The sequence below is a fragment of the Oncorhynchus mykiss genome, chromosome 9 (genome assembly GCF_013265735.2).
Source record: "Oncorhynchus mykiss isolate Arlee chromosome 9, USDA_OmykA_1.1, whole genome shotgun sequence".
NCBI classification, from domain to species: Eukaryota; Metazoa; Chordata; class Actinopteri; order Salmoniformes; family Salmonidae; genus Oncorhynchus; species Oncorhynchus mykiss.
This window is the reverse complement of record NC_048573.1, coordinates 48,960,215-48,981,223: the sequence shown is the minus strand read 5'-3', so window position 1 is coordinate 48,981,223 and position 21,009 is coordinate 48,960,215. Positions and strand designations below refer to the sequence as shown.

The 21,009-nt window shown below is 45.7% G+C and overlaps 1 protein-coding gene across 1 annotated transcript; it reads left to right on the top strand.

Annotated features, from left to right (window-relative positions):
* The first annotated feature begins 2,089 nt into the window (after window positions 1-2,089).
* Window positions 2,090-19,061, top strand: LOC110532275 (peptidase inhibitor 15). Its single transcript, XM_021616023.2, has 5 exons — window positions 2,090-2,523; window positions 15,982-16,206; window positions 17,000-17,109; window positions 17,344-17,435; window positions 17,711-19,061. The coding sequence occupies exons 1-5, from the start codon at window positions 2,356-2,358 to the stop codon at window positions 18,154-18,156; spliced, it is 1,041 nt and encodes a 346-aa protein (XP_021471698.2). The 5' UTR covers window positions 2,090-2,355; the 3' UTR covers window positions 18,157-19,061.
* The last annotated feature ends 1,948 nt before the right edge of the window (window positions 19,062-21,009 follow it).

The window sequence follows — 21,009 nt, the reverse complement described above, 5'->3', positions numbered from 1 at the left end:
GTTGTCTTAACCAGTCATTCCTTTGCTAAGACCTCTGAGATAGTAGGCTGAGATAAACTCACTGAATGTGGTGTTATTGAATATTGATTTGATTTGATTTGATTTTGATTTGAATAAAGACAAAGTGAGGCTGCTAGTGCTCATTCAAGTGTTGTAGTGGTATGTACTTTTGATATCAAACTGCATTTGCAACCATGAAAGCTGTGTCCTAGAAAAACAACAATTGATAAGTAACAACCAGGATTCAGAAAGGCCTAGTCGAATCATCCATTAGCCCTGCATGAAAGATAACAGGTAAGATTATGACAGAGAAAAACAAGCTAAGTGCAAGTTCGTGACATGTTGTTGTTGTGTTCCATCACTGAAAAATTAATGTATCTGATTTGGATTAATTCAGATGTGGCTCTGATTAACGAGTTGTGGTTTCTGCTCTTATTTAGCCAGGGAGAAATGGCTCTTCCACTATGGCAGGACATCTAGGGCGGATCCATGGACAAGTCCTCATAAATTACTCCCTTACTGCCTGCGCATGAATCTACTTAATGTGTGAGAAAAACAAGCCCTAGGTCCATTAAGTTGCTAAAGCACACAAACACATTGTGTAGAGAGGGATGGATACCAGGGTGTGTATTTGAGATACAGCACATTGCGGAGAGATCCTTTCTGTGGAGACGTGACGTCATGAAATGATGCAATCCTCTTCTCAGCTGGTAGTAATATTGTACATTTCCTGTAAGTAAGTCGTAGTTGTTTTGAAAGCTTTTCTCTCAGGCAAGGTTTCTCAGAACGGCTCTAATACTTGTGCTCCCTGTGGCATTACAGTCACGGAGCACATTCTGGAAGAAGGGCTTTTGGGAGGGTTCAGGATCAGCTTATCAGGTCTCAGCTTTCAGTTCATTCTGCAGACCTGTGCATACCGAGCTACTGACCATGGACAGCTGGAGTGTTTGGTTGCTATGTGTATGTGAGGGACTTGGCCCCACTTCTCTGGTCTAATGAAGTTTTAAGGAGCTCAGAGGTCCACACCCTCTATGGCTCTAGTGACGCAAAAAAAAAAGAAATAAACCTTTCCTGTGAACACTCCAATATGACTGATACCTACCGCATATGTAATTCATGAATGGAATGTTAACCACTAGACTGAATGACAGCAAACATCACATGCTCAAATCTGTTGTTTTACTGCCGTGCAAAACCCCTGTCTCTCATAGACTCATACTGGGTATGTCTTCATGAAGTAGTATTGAGAAAAATGTATGGAAGGGTCTCAGTGTGCTGAACGTACTGCCCTGAACCTTACAAAGACCCCGTGTAAAAACACCCTGGTGTGAGCAATGGGACATTCCCCGGTTCCAGCAGGATTCTATGAATTATGGACTGGGGAGACTGCTTTGTTTGTTACATTTGTCATAACTGAAATCATGAAATCCCGTTGCAATTCAGGACTTAGGAATGTGTCCCTAATATTAATAAGCATTTCTTTAATTTGATTGTCATAAGGAATGCATTCCTGGAAATTAAAATTGAAATCTGAATGACCACATTGAGGTGGATTGCAGAAAAGAGTCTGGTAGCTACCAAATGTTGATGGTACAGAGATGTGCATGTGCCAAGTGAATCACATCCCACCCAACCCAACGCATAGGATCACATTACATTCTTTATCAGCTATGGAAATTCCTCTGTTATGAAGAGCTGTAACGGAAGGAGAATGAAAGTCAATATGACACTGGGGTGAGATACAACACAACATAGGTCAACTGCCTGATGCTGCTCACTCTTCCCATGTTTGGATTTAAGATCTTTCCTGTCAGGTGCACTATGGGGAAATCTGTGTCCTGACTCCGTGTTGAGAGCACAGAGTGAAGGCCAACTGCGTGTGAGTCAGAGATTTGAACAGTATCTCTATCTCAACGTATCTCGATCTGTGTCTGTGTCCAGCCTGAAATCACACCAGATTCGTAAGAATAGGCCGATTGTTTTCAAGTGTTGTCGGTGCGTACCAGTCAGAGCAGCGTGTAATGTGACCTAGTGAGGGTGAGGGTGGTGTGGGTGTTCTCCTGTTGAGAGCGGGGTGGAGTCACTCCCTCTTAATATCTCCAGCCTGAGATCCAAGAGGAGAAGAGACAGAGCAGCTGAAGCACACACTATACACACACTATACACACATACACTATAAGTACACACACAAGTACATTGACCAAAAGAAAGATTTTCACACACACATACACATACTCACAGAACACACATCTACACACTGGAAACACACATTCACATACAGCAACACCCTCTGATACCGTCAGACATCTGAAGTGACCCTTGAGAGAGAGAAAGAGAGGACTTTACTGCCTAGACATGCTGAGGGGGACACTTCTCTGGGCTGGCCTGATGGGATTCTATGTCATCATCACCCTGTGTCCAGCCTCTTGCCAGCTGAGCGAGGACGACGCAAAGACCCTCGTGGAGCTGCACAACAGCTACCGTGGCCAGGTGGTGCCCAATTCCACCTACATGCATAAAGTGGTAAGGGCAGCATGACTGGGGGGGCGGATAGGAGGTTCTCTACCTGTCCGCTGCGGGATGGGTTCAGTCTGGGCACCTCTGCATCAGAATAGGTGGAAATAATACGTTTTAGCCCTTTGTGGTGAGGAGCTTCTTGGATATTGGGATACTACTGTATGGCTGGTGGGATTGATGGAGTTTACCCCTGTTTTGACTTCCGTCACCTGGTGTGGTTAGTTATACTCGTTGTTCTCATGGGGTGAACATGTATTAGAATTGATCTCAGGTGGATGTAGATACATAGGTTTCTTCTGTTGAGGGGATTTTTGATTGATATTTATGCTTGTGCAATGCTGCCAGTTGTTCAGTATTGTACATGAAATGGGTGCTTCAGTACCTTAAAATATATAAAAAGTATTCAGCTTTGAAACGGTCTTGCATCAAAACTGAACTCTGCCTGCATCTACAGTGTCATGGCCATTGCTTTGACATGACATCAGCATGTTATAAATGACAAAAAGCTTGTTGTGCAGAACATTTACCACAGTGCCGCAGAAGATGCATCATACCTAATACATATCTGACAGTCCCAGGGACAGGTCTCTGCCTGTCTCTCTGTTAAGATGAACGCAACACCGAGGCCATTTTCATGAATGGGTTCTTATCATTAATTCATAGCATTAAAGCATTAATTGCAGTTGAGTGGAATCATGAGTCATCATGACCAACAAAACCGCAACATTCCAACAGTTAAACAGTAACTTCCTGTGAAGCATTCCATCATCCTTACCTTCTGTGAATGACAGCTTATTGTATGTCCTGGGACAGGAATGTCTGTCAAACATCACAGTAATAAATTACTTGGAGAAAGACAGATCATGTGGACTATACAAGAAGAAACAGAACATACCTATTTGAAACAATAAATTAATGTAACTTTTTGTTTGTATTTTTATGGAAGATTCAATTCAATTTTAATGGGTGTTTCAAAACATAGCCATATGTCATTGACTCATATCTCACAGCTTTCTACGTCACTACTTGGTGATCAATTGATTGAGTCAGGTTTAATCTGCAGAGTCACACCCCATGGCGACGTTCGGCGGTCACCGACCTTCTAGCCATCGCTGATCCTCTTTTCATTTTTCTTTGGTTTTGTCTTGTCTTCCGTCACACCTGGTTCCAATCCCATCAATTACATGTGTATTTAACCCTCTGTTCCCCCTGATGTGATTGTTTATTGTAAGAGCTTGTGCACGTCTGTCCTGGTGTGCGTCAGGTTATGTGCCCATTATTTGATTGTTCTGTTTCCCGGTGGTTTTTTTGTTGTTATTAAACTGTGCCGTTTGGAAACACCGTTTTTGCTCTCCTGCGTCTGACTTCTCTGCCGCCAGTACGAACTCCTTACGTTCAGTTCAATTCCTATACAAGTATTGTAATGAGCAAGAGGATGATATGGCACTTGACAGATAAGGCTTGATCTTGATTTAGCTCGCCAAATGTTATGGTGGCAATTGGTTCGAAGAGATGCAGTATTGTACGAACGCGTATTGTCTTTGTATCATGACCTGTCCAGACAGAGACGTCTAGTGTGGAGTCATGTGAAGTTCAGTTTATTTGTCCAGTCACCCCATGACTCTAAACAAACAGAGGTCTTGTGTTGGAGGCCGGGGATACTAGTTGAAATTCCACAACATCTTGCATCCTAGCCTCAGGACATCAGATCTCCTTCTCTCTGTTCTTGGGCAAACAGAGCTGTACATGTTTGTCATGCTTCAGCCAGAGAAAACAAAGGCGTCCCCCTGACCATCTGGTCAGCATTAGATGCTGTGTCCAGCACATGGAAAATCAAGGACATTCCACCGAACAAGGAGAGGGACCAACTTCGGCGGAATTCGTGACACTGAAACTATGTAGGATAAATTCACATTCCTCAACCACTAACACCCGTATTACTGAAAGGTTCCTTATAAGTTCCTTCGTAAAAGGTTTGATTTAATAAGGAAGGATCATACAAAGGAGTATGTGGTTTACATGGGAATGTTGGTGTGACTAATGTAATGTACAGTATGGTTTATGTCTAGTTAAAGGTGTGACTAATGTAATGTACAGTATGGTTTATGTCTAGTTAAAGGTGTGACTAATGTAATGTACAGTATGGTTTATGTCTAGTTAAAGGTGTGACTAATGTAATGTACAGTATGGTTTATGTCTAGTTAAAGGTGTGATTAATGTAATGTACAGTATGGTTTATGTCTAGTTAAAGGTGTGACTAATGTAATGTACAGTATGGTTTATGTCTAGTTAAAGGTGTGACTAATGTAATGTACAGTATGGTTTATGTCTAGTTAAAGGTGTGACTAATGTAATGTACAGTATGGTTTATGTCTAGTTAAAGGTGTGACTAATGTAATGTACAGTATGGTTTATGTCTAGTTAAAGGTGTGACTAATGTAATGTACAGTATGGTTTATGTCTAAAGTTAAAGGTGTGACTAATGTAATGTACAGTATGGTTTATGTCTAGTTAAAGGTGTGACTAATGTAATGTACAGTATGGTTTATGTCTAAAGTTAAAGGTGTGACTAATGTAATGTACAGTATGGTTTATGTCTAGTTAAAGTTGTGACTAATGTAATGTACAGTATGGTTTATGTCTAAAGTTAAAGGTGTGACTAATGTAATGTACAGTATGGTTTATGTCTAGTTAAAGGTGTGACTAATGTAATGTACAGTATGGTTTATGTCTAGTTAAAGGTGTGACTAATGTAATGTACAGTATGGTTTATGTCTAGTTAAAGGTGTGACTAATGAAATGTCAAATCAAATCAAATCAAATTTGATTTGTCACATACACATGGTTAGCAGATGTTAATGCGAGTGTAGCGAAATGCTTGTGCTTCTAGTTCCGACAATGCCGTAATAACCAACGAGTAATCTAACTAACAATTCCAAAACTACTACCTTATACACACAAGTGTAAAGGGATAAAGAATATGTACATAAAGATATATGAATGAGTGATGGTACAGAGCGGCATAGGCAAGATGCAGTAGATGGTATCTGGTATCGAGTACAGTATATACATATGAGATGAGTATGTAAACAAAGTGGCATAGTTTAAAGTGGCTAGTGATACATGTATTACATAAAGATGCAGTAGATGATATAGAGTACAGTATATACGTATACATATGAGATGAATAATGTAGGGTATGTAAACATTATATTAAGTAGCATTGTTTAAAGTGGCTAGTGATATATTTTACATCAATTCCCATCAATTCCCATTATTAAAGTGGCTGGAGTTGAGTCAGTGTGTTGGCAGCAGCCACTCAATGTTAGTGGTGGCTGTTTAACAGTCTGATGGCCTTGAGATAGAAGCTGTTTTTCAGTCTCTCGGTCCCAGCTTTGATGCACCTGTACTGATCTCGCCTTCTGGATGATAGCGGGGTGAACAGGCAGTGGCTCGAGTGGTTGTTGTCCTTGATGATCTTTATGGCCTTCCTGTGACATCGGGTGGTGTAGGTGTCCTGGAGGGCAGGTAGTTTGCCCCCGGTGATGCGTTGTGCAGACCTCACTACCCTCTGGAGAGCTTTACGGTTGTGGGCGGAGCAGTTGCCGTACCAGACGGTGATAAAGCCCGACAGGATGCTCTCGATTGTGCATCTGTAGAAGTTTGTGAGTGCTTTTGGTGACAAGCCGCATTTCTTCAGCCTCCTGAGGTTGAAGAGGCGCTGCTGCGCCTTCTTCACGATGCTGTCTGTGTGGGTGGACCAATTCAGTTTGTCTGTGACGTGTACGCCGAGGAACTTAAAACTTACTACCCTCTCCACTACTGTTCCATCGATGTGGATAGGGGGGTGTTCCCTCTGCTGTTTCTTGAAGTCCACAATCATCTCCTTAGTTTTGTTGACGTTGAGTGTGAGGTTATTTTCCTGACACCACACTCCAAGGGCCCTCGCCTCCTCCCTGTAGGCCATCTCGTCATTGTTGGTAATCAAGCCTACCACTGTTGTGTCGTCCGCAAACTTGATGATTGAGTTGGAGGCGTGCGTGGCCACGCAGTCGTGGGTGAACAGGGACATCAGAGGGCTCAGGTGTCAGGTGCGTGAATGAGGACCCAAAAGCGAATTAACAAACAGAGTTTCTTTAATGATGAACACACGTGGGCTCAGATGGACAGGTAGATTCCGACAGGACAGGACAAGGTTGCAGCAAACACGATGATAGTCTGGTTCAGGCATGAGACACACAAACAAGAATCCGACAAAGACAGGAGCAGAAACAGAGAGAGATATAGGGACCTAATCAGAGGGAAAAAGGGAACAGGTGGGAAAAGGGGTGAATGAGGTAGTCAGAGAAGACAAGGAACAGCTGGGGGAAAGAGGGACAGAAACGGTAACCTAGTACGACCAGCAGAGGGAGACAGGGTGAAAGGAAAGGACAGAAAGACACAACATGACAATACATGACAGTACCCCCCCACTCACCGAGCGCCTCCTGGCGCACTCGAGGAGGAAACCTGGCGGCAACGGAGGAAATCCTCGATCAGCGCACGGTCCAGCACGTCCCGAGAGGGAACCCAACTCCTCTCCTCAGGACCGTACCCCTCCCAATCTACGAGGTACTGGTGACCACGGCCCCGAGGACGCATGTCCAAAATCCTACGGACCCTGTAGATGGGTGCGCCCTCGACAAGGATGGGGGGGGGGGGGGGGGGAGACGAGCGGGGGCGCGAAGAACGGGCTTGATACAGGAGACATGGAAGACCGGGTGGACGCGACGAAGGTATCGCGGAAGAAGAAGTCGAACTGCGACAGGATTAATGACCCGAGAAATACGGAACGGACCAATGAACCGCGGGGTCAACTTGCGAGAAGCCGTCTTAAGGGGAAGGTTCTGAGTGGAGAGCCAAACTCTCTGACCGCGACAATATCTAGGACTCTTAGTTCTACGCTTATTAGCAGCCCTCACAGTCTGCGTCCTATAACGGCAAAGTGCAGACCTGACCCTCTTCCAGGTGCGCTCGCAACGTTGGACAAAAGCCTGAGCGGAGGGGACGCTGGACTCGGCGAACTGAGATGAGAACAGCGGAGGCTGGTACCCGAGGCTACTCTGAAAAGGAGATAGCCCGGTCGCAGACGAAGGAAGCGAGTTGTGGGCGTATTCTGCCCAGGGGAGCTGTTCTGACCAAGACGCAGGGTTGCGAAAAGAAAGACTGCGTAAGATGCGACCAATAGTCTGATTGGCCCGTTCTGCTTGACCGTTAGACTGGGGGTGAAAGCCGGAAGAGAGACTGACGGAAGCCCCAATCAAACGGCAAAACTCCCTCCAAAATTGAGACGTGAATTGCGGACCTCTGTCCGAAACGACGTCTGACGGAAGGCCATGAATTCTGAAAACATTCTCGATGATGATTTGTGCCGTCTCTTTAGCAGAAGGAAGCTTAGCAAGGGGAATGAAATGAGCCGCCTTAGAGAACCTATCAACAACCGTAAGAATAACAGTCTTCCCCGCTGACGAAGGCAGTCCGGTGACAAAATCTAAGGCGATGTGAGACCACGGTCGAGAGGGAATGGGAAGCGGCCTGAGACGGCCGGCAGGAGGGGAGTTACCGGACTTAGTCTGCGCGCAGACCGAACAAGCAGCCACGAAACGACGCGTGTCATGCTCCCGGGTGGGCCACCAAAAACGCTGGCGAATGGAAGCAAGCGTACCCCGAACGCCAGGGTGGCCGGCTAACTTGGCAGAGTGAGCCCACTGAAGAACGGCCAGACGAGTAGGAACGGGAACGAAAAGAAGGTTCCTAGGACAAGCGCGCGGCGACGGAGTGTGAGTGAGCGCTTGCTTTACCTGCCTCTCAATTCCCCAGACAGTCAACCCGACAACACGCCCCTCAGGGAGAATCCCCTCGGGGTCAGTGGAGGCTACTGAAGAACTGAAGAGACGAGATAAAGCATCAGGCTTGGTGTTCTTAGAGCCCGGACGATAAGAAATCACGAACTCGAAACGAGCGAAAAACAGCGCCCAACGCGCCTGACGCGCATTAAGTCGTTTGGCAGAACGGATGTACTCAAGGTTCCTATGGTCAGTCCAAACGACAAAAGGAACGGTCGCCCCCTCCAACCACTGTCGCCATTCGCCTAGGGCTAACCGGATGGCGAGCAGTTCGCGGTTTCCCACATCATAGTTACGTTCCGACGGCGACAGGCGATGAGAAAAATACGCGCATGGGTGGACCTTGTCGTCAGAGAGGGAGCGCTGAGAAAGAATGGCTCCCACGCCCACCTCTGACGCGTCAACCTCGACAACGAACTGTCTAGAGACGTCAGGTGTAACAAGGATAGGAGCGGATGTAAAACGATTCTTGAGGAGATCAAAAGCTCCCTGGGCGGAAACGGACCACTTAAAGCACGTCTTGACAGAAGTAAGGGCTGTGAGAGGAGCTGCCACCTGACCGAAATTACGGATGAAACGACGATAGAAGTTCGCGAAGCCGAGAAAGCGCTGCAGCTCGACGCGTGACTTAGGGGCGGGCCAATCAATGACAGCTTGGACCTTAGCGGGATCCATCTTAATGCCTTCAGCGGAAATAACAGAACCGAGAAATGTGACGGAGGAGGCATGAAAAGTGCACTTCTCAGCCTTCACAAAAAGACAATTCTCTAAAAGGCGCTGGAGGACACGTCGAACGTGCTGAACATGAATCTGGAGTGACGGTGAAAAAATCAGGATATCGTCAAGGTAAACGAAAACAAAGATGTTCAGCATGTCTCTCAGGACATCATTGACTAATGCCTGAAAGACAGCTGGAGCGTTAGCGAGGCCGAAAGGAAGAACCCGGTATTCAAAGTGCCCTAACGGAGTGTTAAACGCCGTCTTCCACTCGTCCCCCTCCCTGATGCGCACGAGATGGTAAGCGTTACGAAGGTCCAACTTAGTGAAAAACCTGGCTCCCTGCAGGATCTCGAAGGCTGAAGACATAAGAGGAAGCGGATAACGATTCTTCACTGTTATGTCATTCAGCCCTCGATAATCTATGCAGGGGCGCAGAGACCCGTCCTTCTTCTTGACAAAAAAAAACCCCGCTCCGGCGGGAGAGGAGGAGGGGACTATGGTACCGGCGTCAAGAGCTACAGACAAATAATCCTCGAGAGCCTTACGTTCGGGAGCCGACAGAGAGTATAGTCTACCCCGGGGGGGAGTGGTTCCCGGAAGGAGATCAATACTACAATCATACGACCGGTGTGGAGGAAGAGAGGTGGCCCTGGACCGACTGAACACCGTGCGCAGATCGTGATATTCCTCCGGCACCCCTGTCAAATCACCAGGCTCCTCCTGTGAAGAAGAGACAGAGGAAACAGGAGGGATAGCAGACATTAAACATTTCAAATGACAAGAGACGTTCCAGGAGAGGATAGAATTACTAGACCAATTAATGGAAGGATTATGACAAACTAGCCAGGGATGGCCCAAAACAACAGGTGTAAAAGGTGAACGAAAAATTAAAAAAGAAATGGTTTCGCTATGATTACCAGAAACAGTGAGGGTTAAAGGTAGCGTCTCACGCTGAATCCTGGGGAGAGGACTACCATCCAGGGCGAACAAGGCCGTGGACTCCCTTAACTGTCTGAGAGGAATGTCATGTTCCCGAGCCCAGGTCTCGTCCATAAAACAGCCCTCCGCCCCAGAGTCTATTAAGGCACTGCAGGAAGCTGACGAACCGGTCCAGCGTAGATGGACCGACAAGGTAGTGCAGGATCTTGAAGGAGAGACAGGAGTAGTAGCGCTCACCAGTAGCCCTCCGCTTACTGATGAGCTCTGGCTTTTACTGGACATGAAGTGACAAAATGACCAGCAGAACCGCAATAGAGACAGAGGCGGTTGGTGATTCTCCGTTCCCTCTCCTTAGTCGAGATGCGGATACCTCCCAGCTGCATAGGCTCAGCTCCCGAGCCGGCAGAGGAAGATGGTAGTGATGCGGAGAGGGGGGCAACGGAGAACGCAAGCTCCTTTCCACAAGCTCGGTGACGAAGATCAACCCGTCGCTCAATGCGAATAGCGAGTTCAATCAAGGAATCCACGCTGGAAGGAACCTCCCGGGAGAGAATCTCATCCTTTACCTCTGCGCGGAGACCCTCCAGAAGACGAGCGAGCAAAGCCGGCTCGTTCCAGCCACTGGAGGCAGCAAGAGTGCGAAACTCAATAGAGTAGTCTGTTATGGATCGATTGCCTTGACATAGGGAAGACAGGGCCCTGGAAGCCTCCTCCCCAAAAACAGATCGATCAAAAACCCGTATCATCTCCTCCTTAAAGTCCTGATACTGGTTAGTACACTCAGCCCTTGCCTCCCAGATTGCCGTGCCCCACTCACGAGCCCGTCCAGTAAGGAGAGATATGACGTAGGCGACACGAGCAGTGCTCCTGGCGTAAGTGTTGGGCTGGAGAGAAAACACAATATCACACTGGGTGAGGAACGAGCGGCATTCAGTGGGCTCCCCAGAGTAACACGGCGGGTTATTGATTCTGGGCTCCGGAGATTCGAAAGCCCTGGAAGTGGCCGGTGGATCGAGGCGGAGATGGTGAACCTGTTCTGTGAGGTTGGAGACTTGGGTGGCCAGGGTCTCAACGGCATGTCGAGCAGCAGACAATTCCTGCTCGTGTCTGCCTAGCATCGCTCCCTGGATCTCGACGGCTGAGTGGAGAGGATCCAAAGTCGCTGGGTCCATTCTTGGTCGGATTCTTCTGTCAGGTGCGTGAATGAGGACCCAAAAGCGAATTAACAAACAGAGTTTCTTTAATGATGAACACACGTGGGCTCAGATGGACAGGTAGATTCCGACAGGACAGGACAAGGTTGCAGCAAACACGATGATAGTCTGGTTCAGGCATGAGACACACAAACAAGAATCCGACAAAGACAGGAGCAGAAACAGAGAGAGATATAGGGACCTAATCAGAGGGAAAAAGGGAACAGGTGGGAAAAGGGGTGAATGAGGTAGTCAGAGAAGACAAGGAACAGCTGGGGGAAAGAGGGACAGAAACGGTAACCTAGTACGACCAGCAGAGGGAGACAGGGTGAAAGGAAAGGACAGAAAGACACAACATGACAATACATGACATCAGGAGAGGGCTCAGAATGCACCTTTGTGGGGCCCCAGTGTTGAGGATCAGCGGGGTGGAGATGTTGTTACCTACCCTCACCACCTGGGGGCGGCCCGTCAGGAAGTCCAGTACCCAGTTGCACAGGGCGGGGTCGAGACCCAGGGTCGCGAGCTTGATGACGAGTTTGGAGGGTACTATGGTGTTAAATGCTGAGCTGTAGTCGATGAACAGCATTCTCACATAGGTATTCCTCTTGTCCAGATGGGTTAGGGCAGTGTGCAGTGTGGTTGAGATTGCATCGTCTGTGGACCTATTTGGGTGGTAAGCAAATTGGAGTGGGTCTAGGGTGTCAGGTAGGGTGGAGGTGATATGGTCCTTAACTAGTCTCTCAAAGCACTTCATGATGACGGAAGTGAGTGCTACGAGGCGGTAGTCGTTTAGCTCAGTTACCTTAGCTTTTTTGGGAACAGGAACAATGGTGGCCCTCTTGAAGCATGTGGGAACAGCAGACTTGGATAAGGATTGATTAAATACGTCCGTAAACACACCAGCCAGCTGGTCTGCGCATGCTCTGAGGGCGCGGCGGGGGATGCCGTCTGGGCCTGCAGCCTTGCGAGGGTTAACACGTTTAAATGTTTTACTCACCTCGGCTGCAGTGAAGGAGAGTCCGCATGTTTTGGTTGCGGGCCGTGTCAGTGGCAATGTACAGTATGGTTTATGTCTAGTTAAAGGTGTGATTAATGTAATGTACAGTATGGTTTATGTCTAGTTAAAGGTGTGATTAATGTAATGTACAGTATGGTCTATGTCTAAAGTTAAAGGTGTGACTAATGTAATGTACAGTATGGTTTATGTCTAGTTAAAGGTGTGACTAATGTAATGTACAGTATGGTTTATGTCTAGTTAAAGGTGTGACTAATGTAATGTACAGTATGGTTTATGTCTAGTTAAAGGTGTGACTAATGTAATGTACAGTATGGTTTATGTCTAGTTAAAGGTGTGACTAATGTAATGTACAGTATGGTTTATGTCTAGTTAAAGGTGTGACTAATGAAATGTCAAATCAAATCAAATCACATTTGATTTGTCACATACACATGGTTAGCAGATGTTAATGTGAGTGTAGCGAAATGCTTGTGCTTCTAGTTCCGACAATGCCGTAATAACCAACGAGTAATCTAACTAACAATTCCAAAACTACTACCTTATACACACAAGTGTAAAGGGATAAAGAATATGTACATAAAGATATATGAATGAGTGATGGTACAGAGCGGCATAGGCAAGATGCAGTAGATGGTATCTGGTATCGAGTACAGTATATACATATGAGATGAGTATGTAAACAAAGTGGCATAGTTTAAAGTGGCTAGTGATACATGTATTACATAAAGATGCAGTAGATGATATAGAGTACAGTATATACGTATACATATGAGATGAATAATGTAGGGTATGTAAACATTATATTAAGTAGCATTGTTTAAAGTGGCTAGTGATATATTTTACATCAATTCCCATCAATTCCCATTATTAAAGTGGCTGGAGTTGAGTCAGTGTGTTGGCAGCAGCCACTCAATGTTAGTGGTGGCTGTTTAACAGTCTGATGGCCTTGAGATAGAAGCTGTTTTTCAGTCTCTCGGTCCCAGCTTTGATGCACCTGTACTGATCTCGCCTTCTGGATGATAGCGGGGTGAACAGGCAGTGGCTCGAGTGGTTGTTGTCCTTGATGATCTTTATGGCCTTCCTGTGACATCGGGTGGTGTAGGTGTCCTGGAGGGCAGGTAGTTTGCCCCCGGTGATGCGTTGTGCAGACCTCACTACCCTCTGGAGAGCTTTACGGTTGTGGGCGGAGCAGTTGTCGTACCAGACGGTGATAAAGCCCGACAGGATGCTCTCGATTGTGCATCTGTAGAAGTTTGTGAGTGCTTTTGGTGACAAGCCGCATTTCTTCAGCCTCCTGAGGTTGAAGAGGCGCTGCTGCGCCTTCTTCACGATGCTGTCTGTGTGGGTGGACCAATTCAGTTTGTCTGTGACGTGTACGCCGAGGAACTTAAAACTTACTACCCTCTCCACTACTGTTCCATCGATGTGGATAGGGGGGTGTTCCCTCTGCTGTTTCTTGAAGTCCACAATCATCTCCTTAGTTTTGTTGACGTTGAGTGTGAGGTTATTTTCCTGACACCACACTCCAAGGGCCCTCGCCTCCTCCCTGTAGGCCATCTCGTCATTGTTGGTAATCAAGCCTACCACTGTTGTGTCGTCCGCAAACTTGATGATTGAGTTGGAGGCGTGCGTGGCCACGCAGTCGTGGGTGAACAGGGACATCAGAGGGCTCAGGAGAGGGCTCAGAACGCACCTTTGTGGGGCCCCAGTGTTGAGGATCAGCGGGGTGGAGATGTTGTTACCTACCCTCACCACCTGGGGGCGGCCCGTCAGGAAGTCCAGTACCCAGTTGCACAGGGCGGGGTCGAGACCCAGGGTCGCGAGCTTGATGACGAGTTTGGAGGGTACTATGGTGTTAAATGCTGAGCTGTAGTCGATGAACAGCATTCTCACATAGGTATTCCTCTTGTCCAGATGGGTTAGGGCAGTGTGCAGTGTGGTTGAGATTGCATCGTCTGTGGACCTATTTGGGTGGTAAGCAAATTGGAGTGGGTCTAGGGTGTCAGGTAGGGTGGAGGTGATATGGTCCTTAACTAGTCTCTCAAAGCACTTCATGATGACGGAAGTGAGTGCTACGAGGCGGTAGTCGTTTAGCTCAGTTACCTTAGCTTTTTTGGGAACAGGAACAATGGTGGCCCTCTTGAAGCATGTGGGAACAGCAGACTTGGATAAGGATTGATTAAATACGTCCGTAAACACACCAGCCAGCTGGTCTGCGCATGCTCTGAGGGCGCGGCGGGGGATGCCGTCTGGGCCTGCAGCCTTGCGAGGGTTAACACGTTTAAATGTTTTACTCACCTCGGCTGCAGTGAAGGAGAGTCCGCATGTTTTGGTTGCGGGCCGTGTCAGTGGCAATGTACAGTATGGTTTATGTCTAGTTAAAGGTGTGATTAATGTAATGTACAGTATGGTTTATGTCTAGTTAAAGGTGTGATTAATGTAATGTACAGTATGGTCTATGTCTAAAGTTAAAGGTGTGACTAATGTAATGTACAGTATGGTTTATGTCTAGTTAAAGGTGTGACTAATGTAATGTACAGTATGGTTTATGTCTAGTTAAAGGTGTGACTAATGTAATGTACAGTATGGTTTATGTCTAGTTAAAGGTGTGACTAATGTAATGTACAGTATGGTTTATGTCTAGTTAAAGGTGTGACTAATGTAATGTACAGTATGGTTTATGTCTAGTTAAAGGTGTGACTAATGTAATGTACAGTATGGTTTATGTCTAGTTAAAGGTGTGACTAATGTAATGTACAGTATGGTTTATGTCTAGTTAAAGGTGTGACTAATGTAATGTACAGTATGGTTTATGTCTAGTTAAAGGTGTGACTAATGTAATGTACAATATGGTTTATGTCTAGTTAAAGGTGTGACTAATGTAATGTACAGTATGGTTTATGTCTAGTTAAAGGTGTGACTAATGTAATGTACAGTATGGTTTATGTCTAGTTAAAGGTGTGACTAATGTAATGTACAGTATGGTTTATGTCTAGTTAAAGGTGTGACTAATGTAATGTACAGTATGGTTTATGTCTAGTTAAAGGTGTGACTAATGTAATGTACAGTATGGTTTATGTCTAGTTAAAGGTGTGACTAATGTAATGTACAGTATGGTTTATGTCTAAAGTTAAAAGGACCCTTTTAGACAGACATAGTCATTGTCTTCCTCCATTGTTAACATAACAAACCATCCCTTATCGGTTTGAGGTATTAACGTTTCAATAGCGGAAGGAAATTCCTCTTGCTACAGGCAGTATTAGAAGAAAATTCCTCTTGCTACAGGCAGTATTACAAAGACATTCCTCTTGCTACAGGCAGTATTAGAAGGAAATTCCTCTTGCTACAGGCAGTATTAGAAGAAAATTCCTCTTGCTACAGGCAGTATTAGAAGGAAATTCCTCTTGCTACAGGCAGTATTACAAGGACATTCTTCTTGCTACAGGCAGTATTAGAAGGAAATTCCAATGCTGAATAGAATGATTCATTTGAAGTAGTTTGAAGTTGTACACTATTGGAACACTGATATAATAGAGTTGCATAGCAGGCAATGTACAAAGAGTTCTGTTTTGGTCCTCAATGTTGGTTAATGTCTCCCTCTGTCGTTCAGTCTGCAGCACTACATCTGTACAGATGACAGGTAGCAGTCAAGCAGATTATTGGTAGTTTACAGTAATACGATGGTTTGTCACTTTTCCCCCTTCAGAAATGGGATGAGAATCTGAAGATCATAGCTGAGGGCTATGCTGTGAAATGTATATGGGAGCACAACCCGGATCTAGAGGAGCTGAACATGGGAGAGAACCTGTTTGTGTCCAACAAACTCTTTGACCCCAAAATTGCCATGGAGAAGTGGTTCCTGGAGCACCTAGACTACGACTACAACAACAACAGCTGCCAGGATGACAAGATGTGTGGACACTACACTCAGGTGAGTGACACAGGGAGATAATGGTTACTGTATTTGTAGAATATACTTCTTATAACACAGTACTACAACTGTGACAGGTTGAATATTCCTTTATGTCTTTACTCCTGTGTATATAACCCCTGTGATAGTGGGTGATGGTGATGATGGAGATGGAGATGATGATGGTGATAATGGTGGTGATGATGGTGATGAGGATGGGGATGATGGTGGTGATGGTGATGATGGTGGTGGTGATGATGATGGTGATGAGGTTGGTGATGATGATGGTGAGGATGGTAATGATGGTGGTGATGATGGTGGTGATGATGATGATGGTGATGATGGTGGTGATGGTAAGGATGGTGGTAAGGATGGTGGTGATGATGATGGTGAGGATGGGGATGGTGGTGATGATGCTGATGATGATGGTGATGGTAATGATGGTGGTGATGATGATGATGATGATGGTGGTGATGATGATGATGATGGTGATGATGGTGATGATGGTGGTGATGGTGGTGATGTTGATGATGATGGTGAGGATGGTGATGATGGTGGTGATGATGGTGATGATGATTATGGTGATGATGGTGGTGATGATGATGATGGTAGTGATGGTGATGATGATGGTGGTGGTGATGATGATGGTGATGATGGTCATGGTGATGATGGTGAAGATGATGATGATGGTGGTGATGATGATGATGGTGATGATGATGATGATGGTAATGATGGTGATGATGGTGATGATGGTGGTGATGATGATGGTGATGATGATGAAGACATCAATACAAGACTGCTGGGGATGTTTCAGATGGTGTGGGCGGACTCTCACTCAGTGGGCTGTGCTGTTCATCGCTGTGACACCATGGAGGGGCTGTCCTTTGAGAAAGCCACCTTCCTAGTCTGCAATTATTACCCAGCGTAAGTATGTCACCAGAGAACATGGACTAAATTACACATTCATCTCCTATTTCTACCCTTAGACATTCAGTTAACATAATGAATCCTTACCATTGCATTTCACTGATTGCGTTAGGGTTAGCGTTACACCTGTCGAGACATTGTAATACCATTCTGGGGTTAGGGTTAGGGTTGGTCCCTGACTAACAGCCCTGACAGAGTGACCACTGACCTGTGTTACCTTTTGCATTTCAGAGGTAACTTTAATGATGAGAAACCCTATGAGGAAGGTGAATGGTGCTCCAAGTGTCCAGACAACCTGCCGCGATGTGACCAGAACCTCTGTGGTAGGAATTCAGCACATGTCAATCACACAACTCTGCCCGCAACTCCGCCTGCCTGCCCCCTCTCCTGTCCCCAAATGTATTTTACCTCACTATCTACCTCCATTGTCTTGGAAAACACACAGATGTAAAATCTTATTCTCTCCAACCTGACCTAAGTGTCGAGCCAATTGTGGTTGATCATGATATTCCCTCTTTGTGAAGATTGATTTGTTGCTTTGGGCTAGGGACCCTGTAATCAGTTTCGAAGACAGATTTCTCATTATTGTTTCCCACAGTGCCTGATGCCCCTGAGCTTACAGAGGAGCCTGATGTAGAGAAGGAGACAATGGACAGCTCTCCCCCAGGCACTGATGAGCCCTCCACACACACAGCCACAGCCACAGCCACAGCCACCACCACAGCCACAGACACAGCCACAGCCACAGAGGACACACCGCCATCACCACCGAGGACACAACCAGACTACTCATCAGCCCCTGAGCCAACCATGGCTGACAGAGAGGAGACAGGCACAGAGCCTGGGGATGGGGAGGAGGAGGAGGAGGAGGAGGAGGAGCAGGAGGAGGAGGAGGAGGAGGAGGAGAAGTGGGAGGGGGAGGAAAGAGCTACAGAGAGGGAGAAGGACAGTACTAGGGAACAACCTCCGGCCAACGCAGGAAGTGTTTCTACTTCCCTAATTCTGGTTACTAGCTTGATGCCTTTACTGTCACTGGGATTGTGAGGGAGTTGCATGAGGGAAAAGGTATCACACACAACACACACACACACTATCTGGAGCTGAACTGGACATTGCTGGAAGTTGAATTACATTGTGATATAATTAAGCAAATAAGGGCTGAGGGGGTGTGGTATATGACCAATATACCACAGCTAAGGGCTGTTCATATGCACGACGCATCGCAGAATGCCTGGATACAGCGCTTAGTTGTGGTATATTTGTCATATATGTATATATTGGTCATATACATTGGTCTGATATACCACGGCTGTCAGCCAATCAGCATTCAGGGCTCGAACCACCCAGTTTATAGTTAAGCAATAAGGCACGAGGAGGTGGCTATGGGCTGTTCTTACGCACGACGCAAAGCGGAATGCCTGAATACAGCCCTTAGCCGTGGTATATTGGCCAAACACCACAAACCTCTGAGGTGCCTTATTGCTATTATAAACTGGTTACCAACGTAATTAGAGCAGTAAAAATAAATGTTTTGTCATTCCTGTGGTATACGTTCTGTTATACCACGGGTGTCAGCCAATCAGCATTCAGTGCTCGAACCACCCAGTTTATAATCATGTATACAGCATGGATTTATATGAAATAAACCAAAGTAGCTGATTTGATGGTTATTTAGCCATTATTTGCTGGCAAATGATTACAGTTGGTAGTTTGCCATATGCCTTTTTAGCAATAAGTATAGAACATACAGTAGTTAACAATGTAATATAACAGTTGTATAAAAACAGTTACGACCTGTGACCAATCTAACAGCAACTACCTTTTAAAGCAAGGCACATCCTCTATAAACATGAACGTGATTCCTAAGCTTAAAGGAGCATAACTATTGTCAATGTTGAATATTTCTGTAAATGTCTGTATATAGAGTGTAATAAATATTGTTTGTTCTACTTGTCGGGTCCATGTGTCATATACTGCGAATACATGTGTCTCACTACCACAAAGAACAGAAACCAGCAGCCTGATGAGCAGATGAGCTCCTCATCAAAATGACCTCTTTTAGGGCCATAAAAATGTGAGTTCAAAGGTTATTCTGTATCAGAATATGCTTTGTGTCTTCCTATAGTCCTTTCTTTCTGTAACGTTTTATCAGTCTCACTCTCCTTTAACCATTTTCACCAGTTAGGTGTGTTACATGTCAAATAGATATATAGCGAAGTGGAGAAAACAAACAGCAGAAAAACAGAGTCGGCCTATGCAAAGGAAGGGATGAAGTGGTTGGTGGGAAAGTGCAAAGCCCTGTTAACAAAAGGTTAACACCTGGGGAGAAAAATATAAAAATCCAAACACATCTGTCTCAGCCTGGCCTGGCTTACAGTCAGCAGCACAACTGAAATATTCATTTACCACTTCTCTGTGAGGCTATTTCTGGAGGTGCATTTAGACACTCAGGCCTCCACAGCGTTCACAGAGAAATGAGAATTAATCGAGGGGGGCCCGGGCTCCACTTATAAGGTACCCAGAACTGAAGGACTTTCTCGCTCCCTGGCTCTGGTATCTTAGATAGATTTTTAAGAGACTTGATTTTTTTTAAAAAACTCTCCTAGGCATTGAAATGTCACGTTACATCACGGGCTCGTTAAATGCATGTCCTCCTTAGATGATTCGATGTGACATTTTTTGGTTTCTCCGAGTGCTGACGTCAGCAGTTAACCAACCCTGTCAGCTGTTAAAGTGCATGTCTGTACTGTATTAATGGGTGTGTGCACACAGTCTTTAATGAATGAGATTCAAAGACAGACAGAGAGACTCCCGGTGGGTTACAGTGGCTAATTCTACAACACGGACTGCGCCATTGCACAACACAATGCCAACATTTATATATGAAATATGGCTAGACATCAATAGAGACAGACACATGTAGTGGATGCAGAGAGCCCCGAGACCAAAACAACAGGCAAAGTCAGGCATGGTGAGAGGGGATAGCAGGACACCACCTGCAGGCTAGCTGGGACTGGGAGAAGAAGCTGGGAGGCTGGCACTCCGTGGGGACGTGATTGAAGATGACATGAACTAGTGTGCCCTCTCTCTCTCTCTCTCTCTCTCTCTCTCTCTCTCCTGTTTTATGTTTCCTTTTATTGTCTCTCCTCTGAAGCGCTCTCTGTTCTCAGGATTTCTAGGCTACCTCTAACTGATCTATTCCACTCACGTCATCCTTCATAATAACGGACTGAAAATCTAGAAGAGGAAATTATTGGTGAAGGGGATATTCTTAGCAGGCAAAGCAGAACCCTGGACTTGATCCCAAAGACACAGCTCACACACACAAAGTGAATAGCAAATCCATGCTTTTGAGCGCCAAATTGTCTGGTATGCTGACAGAGTGACTGACATGACAGTAACTGTGCCCTGCAGATAGACACGGAGATTGTTTGCCTCTGCTGGGGGTTGACTCCTCCTCTGTGAGTATGACTGTGTTAGTGCTTTAAACGGGTGATCAAATCAAAATCATCAAATCAAATGTTATTGGTCACATACACGTGTATAGCAGATGTTATCGGTCACATACACGTGTTTAGCAGATGTTATCGGTCACATACACGTGTTTAGCAGATGTTATCGGTCACATACACGTGTTTAGCAGATGTTATCGGTCACATACACGTGTTTAGCAGATGTTATCGGTCACATACACGTGTATAGCAGATGTTATTGGTCACATACACGTGTATAGCAGATGTTATCGGTCACATACACGTGTAGAGCAGATGTTATTGGTCACATACACGTGTATAGCAGATGTTATTGGTCACATATACGTGTTTAGCAGATGTTATCGTTCACATACACGTGTATAGCAGATGTTATTGGTCACATATACGTGTTTAGCAGATGTTA